The sequence below is a fragment of the Stegodyphus dumicola genome, chromosome X2, assembly GCF_044657685.1.
Source record: "Stegodyphus dumicola isolate Sdum_Otavi_A_Nest chromosome X2, ASM4465768v1".
In the NCBI taxonomy this organism is placed as follows: Eukaryota; Metazoa; Arthropoda; class Arachnida; order Araneae; family Eresidae; genus Stegodyphus; species Stegodyphus dumicola.
The window spans coordinates 16,632,377-16,644,925 of NC_140781.1; the positions used below are offsets into that span (position 1 = coordinate 16,632,377).

Genomic DNA, 12,549 nt, shown 5'->3' on the forward strand with positions numbered 1-12,549 from the left:
AGTCCCGGCCCTTGTAGTGGCGAAAGGCTAATGGCTATTAAATAAAGAGCTTGACCATTATAAAAAATAGTAATTAAGGATTGTAATACCGGTAAAAGAGTTTACCGCACTTTTGCGTGCCTATTTTTTTTTCTTAAGTTAATAATTAAAAAAAAACATTTAATCACTCATGTAAGTTAAGATATTTTTTCAATGTTTTCATGATAAAGACCTCTTTAAGAATTTAATATTAATTTATTAACTTATCACGAACTGCATAAGTTTTGAGCGAAATGTCTGTTTTCTGTACTATTTTCTGTATTTTTCTGTATTATTTATTCATTGTCTGTAAATTTTTGGAAGAGAAAATAAAGGGTAAAATGCTTGTAAACAGAATTTAACTGGCAACATTTTCGAATTACTAGTAATTGAAAAAGGTCGGTAATTTTAGAATCCTTCTAGTTCTTTATTGTCCGTTTAGACGATTATTCCAATAAAAAAAATATACTCACTTTATTTATTTATTTCCTACATTAACTGGAATTTTCAAATTATTTTCATAGCTAAATAAAAAATGTTTATTTATAAATACTAATTACTAATATACATGATGAATTACTTAAAAATTGTAAATATTAATGTGATTACGTATATCTTGGAATTTAAAGGTTAAACGAAATATATGTATTATTTAAACTGATATTTGCTGATGTAAAGTAACAAAAAATAGAAAAAAACACGTTTTTTCGTAAATGTGCCTTCGTAAATCATTTTAAAACTATTTAAAAAGTTGATCATCAAGCACCGCTTCGAGTTGATGCAAAATTTTCCTAACTGATTTTGCAGTCTCACATAGGATATGGTTTGGAAGAGTTTAAAATAGCTTATTTTTGCCTAGAAAATGCTTTGAAAGATTCGCAGATGATAATTATTTTAATTTATCTTGGTTCAAGTGGTATCGCTATCTTTCATTGAAAATCATTCCGTTTATATGCGATTTATCATTCTCATCATCTGTAAATTATTCTAAATAAGAAAACCGGAATTTCATTAAAATTATCTAAACATCATTCACCTTTCCACGAATTTAAATAATCTAATTTTAAGCCACTTGAGTCGCCTTTTTTGAGTCATCGAAAATGAATAGCATTAGAGTATCATTTTCCTTTCGTAAATCCGGCACAATAAATCATCAATAACTGGAAATCTTCCAAAAAACAAAAAAATAGGTAATTGCATGGAAAAGATGAATATGATTATGACCACAGTTTTATTTATTATTATTAGAATTTTTGCACATTTTTTCGAGTCTTTTCTCTCTGAACTAGAGCTTAATGAATTTTATTTTAACGTGGAATTTCAAATTTGCGAATTAGTACAAAACAAAGCAGATTATTTTTAAATATATACACATTTTAAACTTACAATGAGAGCGTCAAAATTTTCTAGTGCATTAAAATGCTTTAACATTATTAACAGTTAAAGCTTGAAGATTCTATTGGAAACTTTAAATGGAACTATCTAATTGTCTTAGCCTTTCACTGATATAAAATTTCCACTAGTAGTTCGGTTCGGGGTTCGAATCCCGGAGAACGGGCTGGCTGCATGGACGTTTTCGTGGTTTTCCCCCACGCGTAACGTGGATACGAATCAGTTTCCTTTAAAGATACCTTCACGAGACATCCTTCGCTTTCGGTGTAGCTTAAAGCTAGCAAGTAATAAGCAAAAAAGCTAGTAGCAGAGCAAGTGGTAAGCAAACAAATATATATAAAATTTTGTGATACTTAGTATATAAACGAATTCATAATCTAGCCTGTTTGCATCTACAAGATCAAGTAGATAATTCACAGTTGTAACTCTTCCAGTGAATTCAAAGCAGAATTTTATGTGGTTTTGATTTTTAGAAAAGTAATCTCTCACATTTTATAAATAACAAGATTCTTGAAATTAGCCATTTTAAAATTGCCTTAAATTAAACGACAGTGTAGTATCTTCGCAATCAACTGCTGTCAAACCATGACTCGTTTCAAAAGTAGTTCGCAACTATTCTAGTCATAGTTCATGATAAATTATTAATTATTTCATTTTATTATTGTTCTTAGTAGTTCTATTAAAGAAACTGGTTTCGCATTAATAACGTATCGTTTATTAGAAAATAATTTCATATGGGCTTCATTCAAATTTTTCAGTTAAAAACACCTAAACGCCATGTTCCCATAAATTTAGATAATTTTTCGGCAAAATATAATTAGTACATCTTTCCAGAATACACTTCAATTGAAACATAAAAATTTAATTTTAATATTTAGTGCGGTCATCTTTATTTTTAATTTGGCTATTGAATTTTAGTACAGTGTAAGAGATTAATTATAATTTAACCAGCTTTAACTAAGACTTACTAATTTTCCTTCTTCTCCACTTAAGCATTTCGAAAGCCATTTTCGTTTGATATGCTGCATTTTCTTACACGGTAAAAAAAAACTGATGGTTTTCAATATAATCTTTATTTTTATATTGGAAGGCGTTTCAAGCAGTTTCGGGATTTTTCTTGTTGTTACTTACGCTCACACTTGGGATTTTTGTAAAAGCCAGATTCGAGTATTCAGAGCTCCGCGATTAAGATAATCAATCTGATAGCATCCAAAGGTGTTCCTAGTTAACATGTTTTGAGTACTACTTTTCAAAGCCTTCTTCGTATATCACTGTATTTACATACTACTTCATTGTAAACTTCCTCCACCAGCTACGTCCATGGTTTGCGCACATATATAAACTTCCTCCGCTCGTAAGTTCCATATATTACGACTGTGTAAATACAGTAAATGTGTACGACAGTTTCTTGTTTTACACAGGCATGTAAGTTTTAGTTCCCTGATTGGATTTCTCTAAATCAGGCGTTTCCGACGGAGTCGGTATTGACCCCATGAGGGTCGATAAAATTTTAAAAACTGCCAGTGATGATCAAAAGGGGTAAATAGTCGAATATGCACCGTCAAGTGATCGGCATAATCAGAATACCATTGATTACAAAAAATGTATCAATAAAATTGATAATTAATTGTTTATTGATATAAAGCTCTATCCTGTTGTAAAGTAAAAAATCATATTAAGTATATACAAAGTAAAAATGCATTAAATTTATTTAATACATATTTTAAAAATCAATAATATTTTTGCATATATAAATGTTTTATGCAGTAAGTTCAACATAAAAAGTAAAACGCAAGAACACGAGAAAATACAATCAGTAAAATACTAAGAAAGCAAAACTAGAATGGAAAACAAGAATCAGGCTGAGTATGTTTGATCGAGGTAATTTAAGAATTAAGTTCCTCAATTTCATGCCAAATATTAAATAAAACCTACATCAGCGCATCTGCATCATATTTTTTTAATTAAAACTAAACTTCTGTGCAGTTAGAAACTGTAACACAGTTAAACATACATTCATTTGCAAATAGTCCAGTTTCCAAATTCCACAATCGTCAAGAAGCCACTTTTAAGCCTCATCCGATTTCCTCACAAATAGCTTGTTCCCAGTTTCTCGGACACGATACCTGTTTTTATTCAAGATGCCTAATTGACTGAGATTAAGTATCTTTACATATTTTTCAGCTCTAATGAAAGCTAAGAGCGATCATTGAAGAATTCCTTCTTATTTCTTACAGGTGAACTTTCATCATAACTACTAATCTTTTATTTTCTTGCTCTCTCTAATTTTATTTAGCTTTCTTTGGGTTTATATTTTTCATACCGTAAATTATTTTTTTTAAATGTAAATAGATTTTCAAGTTTACGTTTTTTGTTTTTTTAATAGTTTTGTAAAGCAAAGCAGCGCTTTTGCTCTCGTCTTCAGGTGCTATCCTTTCTTGGCCAGCCATTTAAAAACTAGACAAACTGTACTTTTTAAAAACAAGTTAAAAATTAGCTTGGAAGTTAGTTCACAATTCAGGACTTACGTTAATTCATTATCAACTGACAAGATAAGAGGGCTCATACACCTTAAACCCCTTATGATCTTCGAATATGTGACTGTTGCAAGAATTGGGATATTTTATTTATTTTAAAAGCAATTATTTCCAACTTTTTACAGCTGATTACATAATGTAGCTGCTTTGGGAGCTAATAACCAGAAAACTAAATCCAGTTTATGTTGCCACAAATATTTTTGTAATTTAATCCGATTTGTGACAAAATTTTTCGTTCTGTTTCCACCTTGCGCGCATGATATTTTAAAAATGGCTAATAGTATTTACTTGAAATTTAATAGAATTCTTTATATATGGGCACTATTTTCTAACTGAACCAAAAATCTGATGAATATTTTAATATTAAAACATTTTATGCACGAAAACATTAGAGATATTTTTAATAAAATACATTTTATAAACTCAACTCCAAATAAAATAAAAATTTAAGATGAAATTCTTAGAATTTTTTGTACACAGTCGTTTCCAAATATTATAAATGCTATATATTAAATATGGAATTAAATTATGCAACAGAATGTTTTAAACTGTGCGCGCAAGATGGAAACATGAGGAAAACTTTTGTCACACAGCAGATTAAATTATGAAAATTATTGGGGCAATAAAAACTTTCTGATTACTATTTCAGAAAGTAGCTATATTATGTAGTCAGCTATAAAAAGTTGGAAGTAACTGTTTGTAAAATAAATAAGTTATCTTAATTCTTACAACAGTCACATATTCGAAGATCTTATAGATTTTAAGGTGTATGAGTCCCCTTAAACTAATTCACGATCCAAACAGCTAATTTTTATTTTTAAAGCGTATGAGTTAGTTTTGTAAGTGTTTCAAGGAATTGTAAGAAATGTGCACCAGCTTCACATGTCATTGTCTTATAATCAGCACATTTCTCTTAGTTTTGTTAAAATGCTATGAATTTCTAAATTTTGTGGTGCATTTAGATTCATCATCAGTTAATAAACAGTAAAATGAAGCAAATTAAATTTAGTGTAAGATATTTTCAAATACATATCTGGCTATATACGTTTACAGCTGTGTGCAGTTTTTATTCTGCTTATATCAGCAGTTTTTATTAATATGCACTTACACTTATCTTTGCCTGAACCATTTATACAATTGCTTTTTTATTCGCATTATTTTGACTGATAAAAGTTTGAAATTGTGACTCTGCACCATCATTTCACACATTTAGCTCTGTCACTATGTGTGATTGTAACACTTCAATATTGTTTTTTGGGAGCGTGGCTTACTTTCCTTATATTTTACAGTTTACTTTATACTGCCAATGTATGCAAAATAAGGGTCAATACTGTTTGTTGCACTTGTAACGAATCATAAAAGCGTATTATTCACATACAAACATTAAGCACTTTATTAATGAGTGTAAAATAGGAGGCAATTAGAGCAATCTTAGTATCATTACGAAATGAAATACTTCAGTTCTCAGCTTCAACTAGCAGCTACTCTTAATACCCACAGAAATGCTCTTGCAATAACTAGCACACCGCAAAAATTACTCTTTGATAATTTTGAGACAATTATGTAAACATTACTGAAAAGGTATTAAATTATAATAGCAATATAAAAATATTAAGACCTATCAGTTGCGGCAGAAACTAGTAGAATTAGTAGTTGTAGCAACCTAACTACTTTTAAAAGATTTAAGAAAAAAAAAATGTCAGGATCTGGGCTGAAATTAAGAAGAATATAGTATATAATCTTATTAATAATATTTTAGAAATCATATGTAAAGGTTTAGAATTTATACTGGCACCCAACATTCGCTGATACTATGCTGTTATTGTTGTCGTTGTTGTGACTTATCTCACGTGCTTGACAGTGACATCAGAACAAACCCACAAAATTCATCGTGGCAAGCAGAACAAAATTACGCTTGTCGTTGGCAAAGCTTTGAGCACCCATAGGGATAACAGTACTTTATACTTCGCTCGTTTCCGTGCACAGTTTTGAAGAGCAGCATCCCGCACCCCCTCTTCCCCCACCAACAACCTCTCAAGAGGACTTTTGGCTGGCCGCATATTTAGAGTGCCCCATGCAGCACAGACACTATACATTTACAAGCATCCATGCCTTCTCCAGGATTCACATTCGGGCCCTTCGGTATCGCATTAGGTTTCCCTAACCACTATACTGTCTAGGAGGCGTTGATATTACGTTCCCAAGTCTTACCGTGGATACGTGAAACCGAAGAAATTAGGGAAAGCTACATGAAACATACATAGTTAAGATTAGGTTTAATTGATAAATTAGGCAAAGAGACATTGCCAAAGGTAAATAATGAAATAATGGTGTGTGTGTGTGTGATTATGGCAAAGCCTCGAGGGCTATCTGCTTAAGAGGAGGAATGCCTTCGTGGGGGACTTTTTAAGGGAAACTGGCTCGTATACACGTTACACATGGGGGAAAACCACGAAAACGCCCATGCAGCCAGCCCGTTCGCGGGATTCGAACCTCGTACCTAACTACCAGTGTTCAGCGACTTTACCGCTCGGCCGCTGGTGAGCCTATGAAATAATGAGTAATTATGTATACGACATTATATTCTATACTATTCTACAAAATAACTTAACTTAAAATAGCATATTCTTCACTAGCGGTATACTTTGCCTTTACCTAAAAATGTAAGGGATTCTGACATTTTTTAACTTAACCCGCAAAAGACAAGAAAGAAGTGAAGACACACATTTTCCGTAATCTTACAGCATAATACTACAATACTGTTTCAAAGTGTGCAAGAATTAAGATATAACATGCTACTAATATTTCCATGCATTTGTGACAGAACTAATTTTATGTTTTGAGACCCTAATTGCTGTACCTAAAAAACACACCTCTCCAGAGATTATCCTCCCAAGAGTATCCTTCATATGTGTTAGAATTTTGGTCAGCAGAATCTGGCTGGATAATTTATCCAGTTAATATATTCAGTTTCCACAATTATTTTCTACATGCCGACACAGTTTTTATTCTGCGATATATTATGATGTGAATGATAGGAGTTAAAATCATATAAAGGTACTGTTCGGTGTCTGAACGAGTATTGCTTGGCAGCATTGTTTTACGCCAAGCACAGTTTGGTTTCTAGTGTAACCCTAAAGTTATTCAGATGTTCATGCCAAAGATAGCTCAAACTTATTTAATGAAACTTAACTTCAGTAAATGAACTGTAGTATTAACAATAACAAATTTATTTTAACAAAAACAACATTATTAAATACTAGCACACGCATGTGCACATGCATGTGTACCTGTGTAACTTAGCTAAAAGCGAGCAACCATATGCTCGCTTACATCAAGACAAGCTGCATACATACTAATCAGCAAAAAAACGAAATAACTTTAAGGTTACACTATTACGCTAAAAACCAAACTGTGCTTGGAGTAAAAAATGCTGTCAAGCAATACTCTTTCAGACCCCGAACAGATACTTATTCTATTACAATTATTAAATCATTAATTTAATTTTCATTCTAACAATTTTTCAATATACTCACAGCTTTACAGTGAAAACTAGATCATAGGCATGAATTGTATGCCTAGTTCCCGAATCATGACGAAATAAATTAGTCATTCGATTCTTTTATTGTTTCACATAGTTTGAAATTTTTATGCTTCATATTTACACTTCTATTTTGTACTTTATATTTCCACAGGGGTGTTTGTTTCCTCTTCTAACTGATGTTAAATCCTTTCCTACTCAAAGCTGCATTTCTTGGAGTTTTTATTTTTTTTTATTTATTTATTTATTTTTTCACTTTTCCCCCTTTTTACACATTTTTCCAAAATTTAATTGGCTCTCGATCCATTACGTCATCACGTTTTAGGGTTTCAGATTTATGTTAGAGTGCATCAGTTATACCTAAGTTAATTCTTTAGAGTAATAATTAAGGGGATAAGTACTTATATATACTATATATGTACTTATATATCTCTATATATAAAGGAAATTCAAAAAAATAAAATATAAATTTCATTAACTTGGCGCCTAAAATTGCTACAAATAATGTGATACAGTAGCCAAATTTTCATTAAACTTTTTTTAATAGTTCATGGTTGTAAAGCTTGGAAAGCAAAAGACAAAAATAAATAATAAATTAAATAATTAATGGAACGATCATGGAAAATTGCAGCTAAAAAATTATTACGATCGTGTGGAACTGCGGTTTGCTCCCTCACGAAAAGCTGCAATTTTACTTTATAACTCTATTTATTTCACTTCGCTTCTTCCATTAATTAAATAGCTTTTTTTTTAATTTTCTTTTCGTTCACCCTCTGTGAAGCCTTCACCAACCATGAAGGATAAAAACTTTCTCTTACAAATTTGCTTTCTTTATAGTATATATATCAAAAACAGGTTAATTTTATTGTTTTCAAATATTATTTTTAAATTTTAAACTTTATTTTTATCTTTAACCTAAAGACAGGCGGTTTTATTTATTTACATCTTTCGTTGCACCAACCACCTGATGCCGATGCAAAAAAAGTGGTGGTGTATTTAATTATGGCAAAGCACACTAGGGCTATCTGCCTAAGGGGAGGGATGCCTTTCGTGGAGGACTTTCTAAGGGAAACTGGCTCGTATACACGTTACACAAGGGGAAAACCACGAAAACGCCCATGCAGCCAGCCCGTTCGCGGGATTCGAACCTCGGACCGCACTACCAGTGTTCAGCGACTTTACCGCTCGGCCGCTGGTGGGCCTCCGATGCAAAAAAAGATGTAAATTTCATATTTCATTTTTAATTTTAGCGCATTTTGTTTCTCCCTATTTCTTACAGTTTGCCTCTGTTCTTCTGGGTTTTCTTTTTTGGTTTTTGAATGTGATTTATTCCGAATTAAATGTGTGAGGAATTTTAATTTTACTTTTTTATTTTTTATTTTACGTTGCATTATTAGCAGCATCCTCTTGTTGCTGCATCAGCGCACAAATGGATTATATTTTGCACTGTTTTTACTGTGTATTTTTTATACATACACATATTATAATAATAATTTGATTATCTCCTAGGAAATGATTAGAAAATAATAATGAAATGGGAGATTTTTCAAAATTTCAAAACTTAGTAGAAGTTGTACTAATTGCAGAAAGCAAAAGATTTAATATGCAATTTAATGAAAATATATATGTTTGTATATATTTAAGGTCCAAAATCCATATGAATCTGAGACACCCTGAAAATATCTTCCGCGAGGGAATCTGTAGGCCTTGGAATTTTTTCGTAATAACTAATTTAATGTAATTTAATCAAGAATTCCAATTTATTTTACATAAATATATGAGGTATCCATTTTACTTTATTCTTTTTAAAGTCATAGTTATTCCGTTTAATCGTCATTAATGCAAATGCATTTTCTTTGGACGATGAATCTGTTCTTTTAATAGCAGCAAAAATAATCTTTCATCGGATAATCTAGCTGCTTTTCTATTACCAGATGACATCGTATCAATCTTCGTTGCTTTTTCTCATGCATAGAAGGTTTAATTTTTGGGAAAAAGCAAGAAGTGAGATGTTACCATACTAGGAGAATAGGGTGAGGCTTGTAACAGATCAATTCCCGAAACTTCAAGAGATAATCTCATTTTGTTTGCGACTGCTGCGAAAAATTAATTAGTCATCCGAAGAAATGCATCAGCAATGGCAGTAGTTAATACTTTTCTGTATGTATTGAAATTACAACATTTTTAATGAGGGAGGAGAAACAAGTACTTAAATTATTTCTGTGAAAACACGCTTTTGAGTCCCCCCTGTATTCGTCCTCAAATATATCTACTCTTTCTCTCTCTCTCTCTCTCTCTCTATATATATATATATATATATAGAGAGAGAGAGAGAGAGAGAAGCGTGTACGTCAGGCATGCATTTTAAAATTTTATCCAAATATGCAGAGTTTAAAATACTGATACTACAAATTTACTAAACGTTAGAAAACTAAAACATAAGTTTGTAAAAGCCGCATAATCTAATACTAATTTAAGGAAATAAAAGTGAATTTACCCTGACCTTTAATCGATATTTTTTATTATAACCACTTCGAAATTTTCTATCAGATCACTTTTTTCCCTTTCTTTTTACACACGGACTGTCAGAGATGGCCTCTGTTAAATAAATTCCTCATAAAATAGGTCAAATAATATTTAAACACTTCAAAATGTATTTTACCTAGAAAACCTTGAAACAGTTAAGTCTTCCTAATTTAATGTCTTTATTATATTAAATTTTATTTTGTCTTTATTATATTAAATAATTTAAAATTAAAAATTTAAAAATTTAATAGCAAGCAATTAAATTTTAAAATTTTTAATCTGAATAAAATTGCATTATTACTGACTATTTAAAGAAATAATTATCATTCAAACTATTTAAATCTTAACTGAATGCAATAAAATTCAAATTTTAAAACGCAAAAGTGTTTTAACATCATTTACACTGCCTCACAAAGAAATTGCAGTGCTATAAAAGGTGCAGGATAGAGCTTTAAATTTTCGTCATTACCATATGGTCTACAGAAAGTCAGATTCTGGGCACTCTCTGAATTTATACAGCTGAGAATTAACATGATTGCGGAATATATAAAATATTTAGTAAGTAGTGTAGTCACCTAAAATGGTGACCACATTACTTGCTAAATATTTTAGATATTTCGCAGTCAGTTATATACTATAAGTCTTGGAAATGAGAATCATTTTTACAGAACAAGCTTTCTCTCTACCCGTGTGATACGAAATAGTTCTCCATGTTGTTGACTTTCTCAGCTCTCTTCATGAAAGAGTAGATCTTAAGAATTCTATGAATGGCTATTAACAATAGGGCATATGTTACACGTAAAGATGACATTAATGATTATACTTAACTTCAGAGCCAATTTATTTCAAAATCAATTTTACTTTAAAAATTTAACGTTGGGTTTTAATAAATTTGAGTAAAAACGTTCTGCCTGAGATAAATAGCTCCAAAATTTATTTAAATAGTTAAGTTATAGTATGTTGTCTCAAAAGTAACACCTAATTTATCTTTTCTTTTCCATTTTAAAACTTTTTAAAAATAATCTTCATAATCTAAAATTCTATTTCACAAGCAAGATGAGTTAATTTTTAAAGCAAATTAACTCAACAAAAGATTTTTCTTTCAGTAAATAAAGATTTGGGCCTTTCTGTCGATACTATTAATTTTTTTTTAATTTGCCTATAATATATTTTACCCAAAATAAAGCATCTACACTACTGTTAATAACTTTTTTGTTTCCATTTTCAGGATTATTTCCTCACAGAAAACGTAAGCTCAAATTTCAACAGAATAATCATTTATTAAGGCATGGAAAACGCGTAAATACATTTTATTGTGCAAAGTGCTTATACAAAATTTTAATAGCAACATTATATTTTTATTATTCATTTTTATCTATTATCTGTACTCTATATCGTTAAAAACTAAATTCATATTTAAACATAGCTTAAAAGAAAGCTGTCAGATCAAATTAATAACAATAAATATCAAATTACATTTTTCATCTTAATTTGTTTCCTTTGCTTATATTACTTAACATATAAAATGTCTATTAAATAACATTTAAAAAATTTAATTTTGGTCTTGAAGCTTTCAGAATTTAGAAGCAAGGACTTGGACTTTCGAAACTGTTTTATATTCCAAAGTAAGCAAACACTGAACATAAATAATATACGCTAATGTTTAGTGTAATATAAGCTAACAAATTTTAATGTTACCTAAATCTATTTGCAGTAATTAGTTTACAGTAAGGAGTAGCTTTTACATCAAAGTGTTACTTAATCAGTTTTAAAAGCTTCATTTAAGCCCTGTTTTTTATGAAACTAAAACGCATTTGATAATAAAATCAAATACACGTAAACAGAATAATTATATTATATATTTACAAATGCCATGTGATTTGCAATAAAATGGGCCGCCAAATAAAGCGGTACTAAACCACTCCTAACGCCAAATAAAATGGTACTAATCTTTGCACCTTTAAACATTTACATTACCGCTTCAAGTGACGCAGTTTTCATGATAATGAGAACATTAAACAGTCATATAATAATTTTTTTACTTACCTAGAATGGCTGTTGCCAGAAGTATTAACTTCTTCATTTTTGAATATCTTTAAGAAAATGGCAAAAATATTCCAATAACTTCTAAAATTGGCTGTTGTGCAAAAAAATGCTCTTCTTCAAACACAGGTAAATACTGCACTTTTACCGCTGTGATGTCACCAACAGAAATTTTGACCTTATCTAATATCAACTGATAATCGCTTTAGTTACGGTGCCCGCATTTCTTCATATGCTGATAAAACTTCAATAGAGGTAAAAACAAGCTAACTTCCGTTTCATGAAATCTTACATTCTTCAAGATATAATTTATTTTAAAGATGCATTTAACGATGTTGAATTTTCCCAAACAAATATTATTGCCACTTTGCTAATAGCATCTTAAGTTGGTAAAAATTAATGGGAATACTTCTTCCAAAAAAATTGAAGTAATAAGAAAAAATTCAAGTTTGTTTGTTATTTTAACATCTAGCAAAAAGACGAAATATATCG

At 30.4% G+C, this 12,549-nt stretch overlaps 1 protein-coding gene across 1 annotated transcript in view; it reads right to left on the reverse strand.

Annotated features, from left to right (window-relative positions):
* The window catches only part of LOC146992687 (uncharacterized), a 36,388-nt gene extending 24,169 nt beyond the window's left edge, over positions 1–12,219 (reverse strand). The window contains exon 1 of the mRNA XM_085809214.1: positions 12,061–12,219. Within this exon, the coding sequence (XP_085665340.1) occupies positions 12,061–12,097 (37 nt within the window). The 5' untranslated portion in view covers positions 12,098–12,219. The remainder of the gene's footprint in view (positions 1–12,060) is intronic.
* Positions 12,220–12,549: the final 330 nt, after the last annotated feature.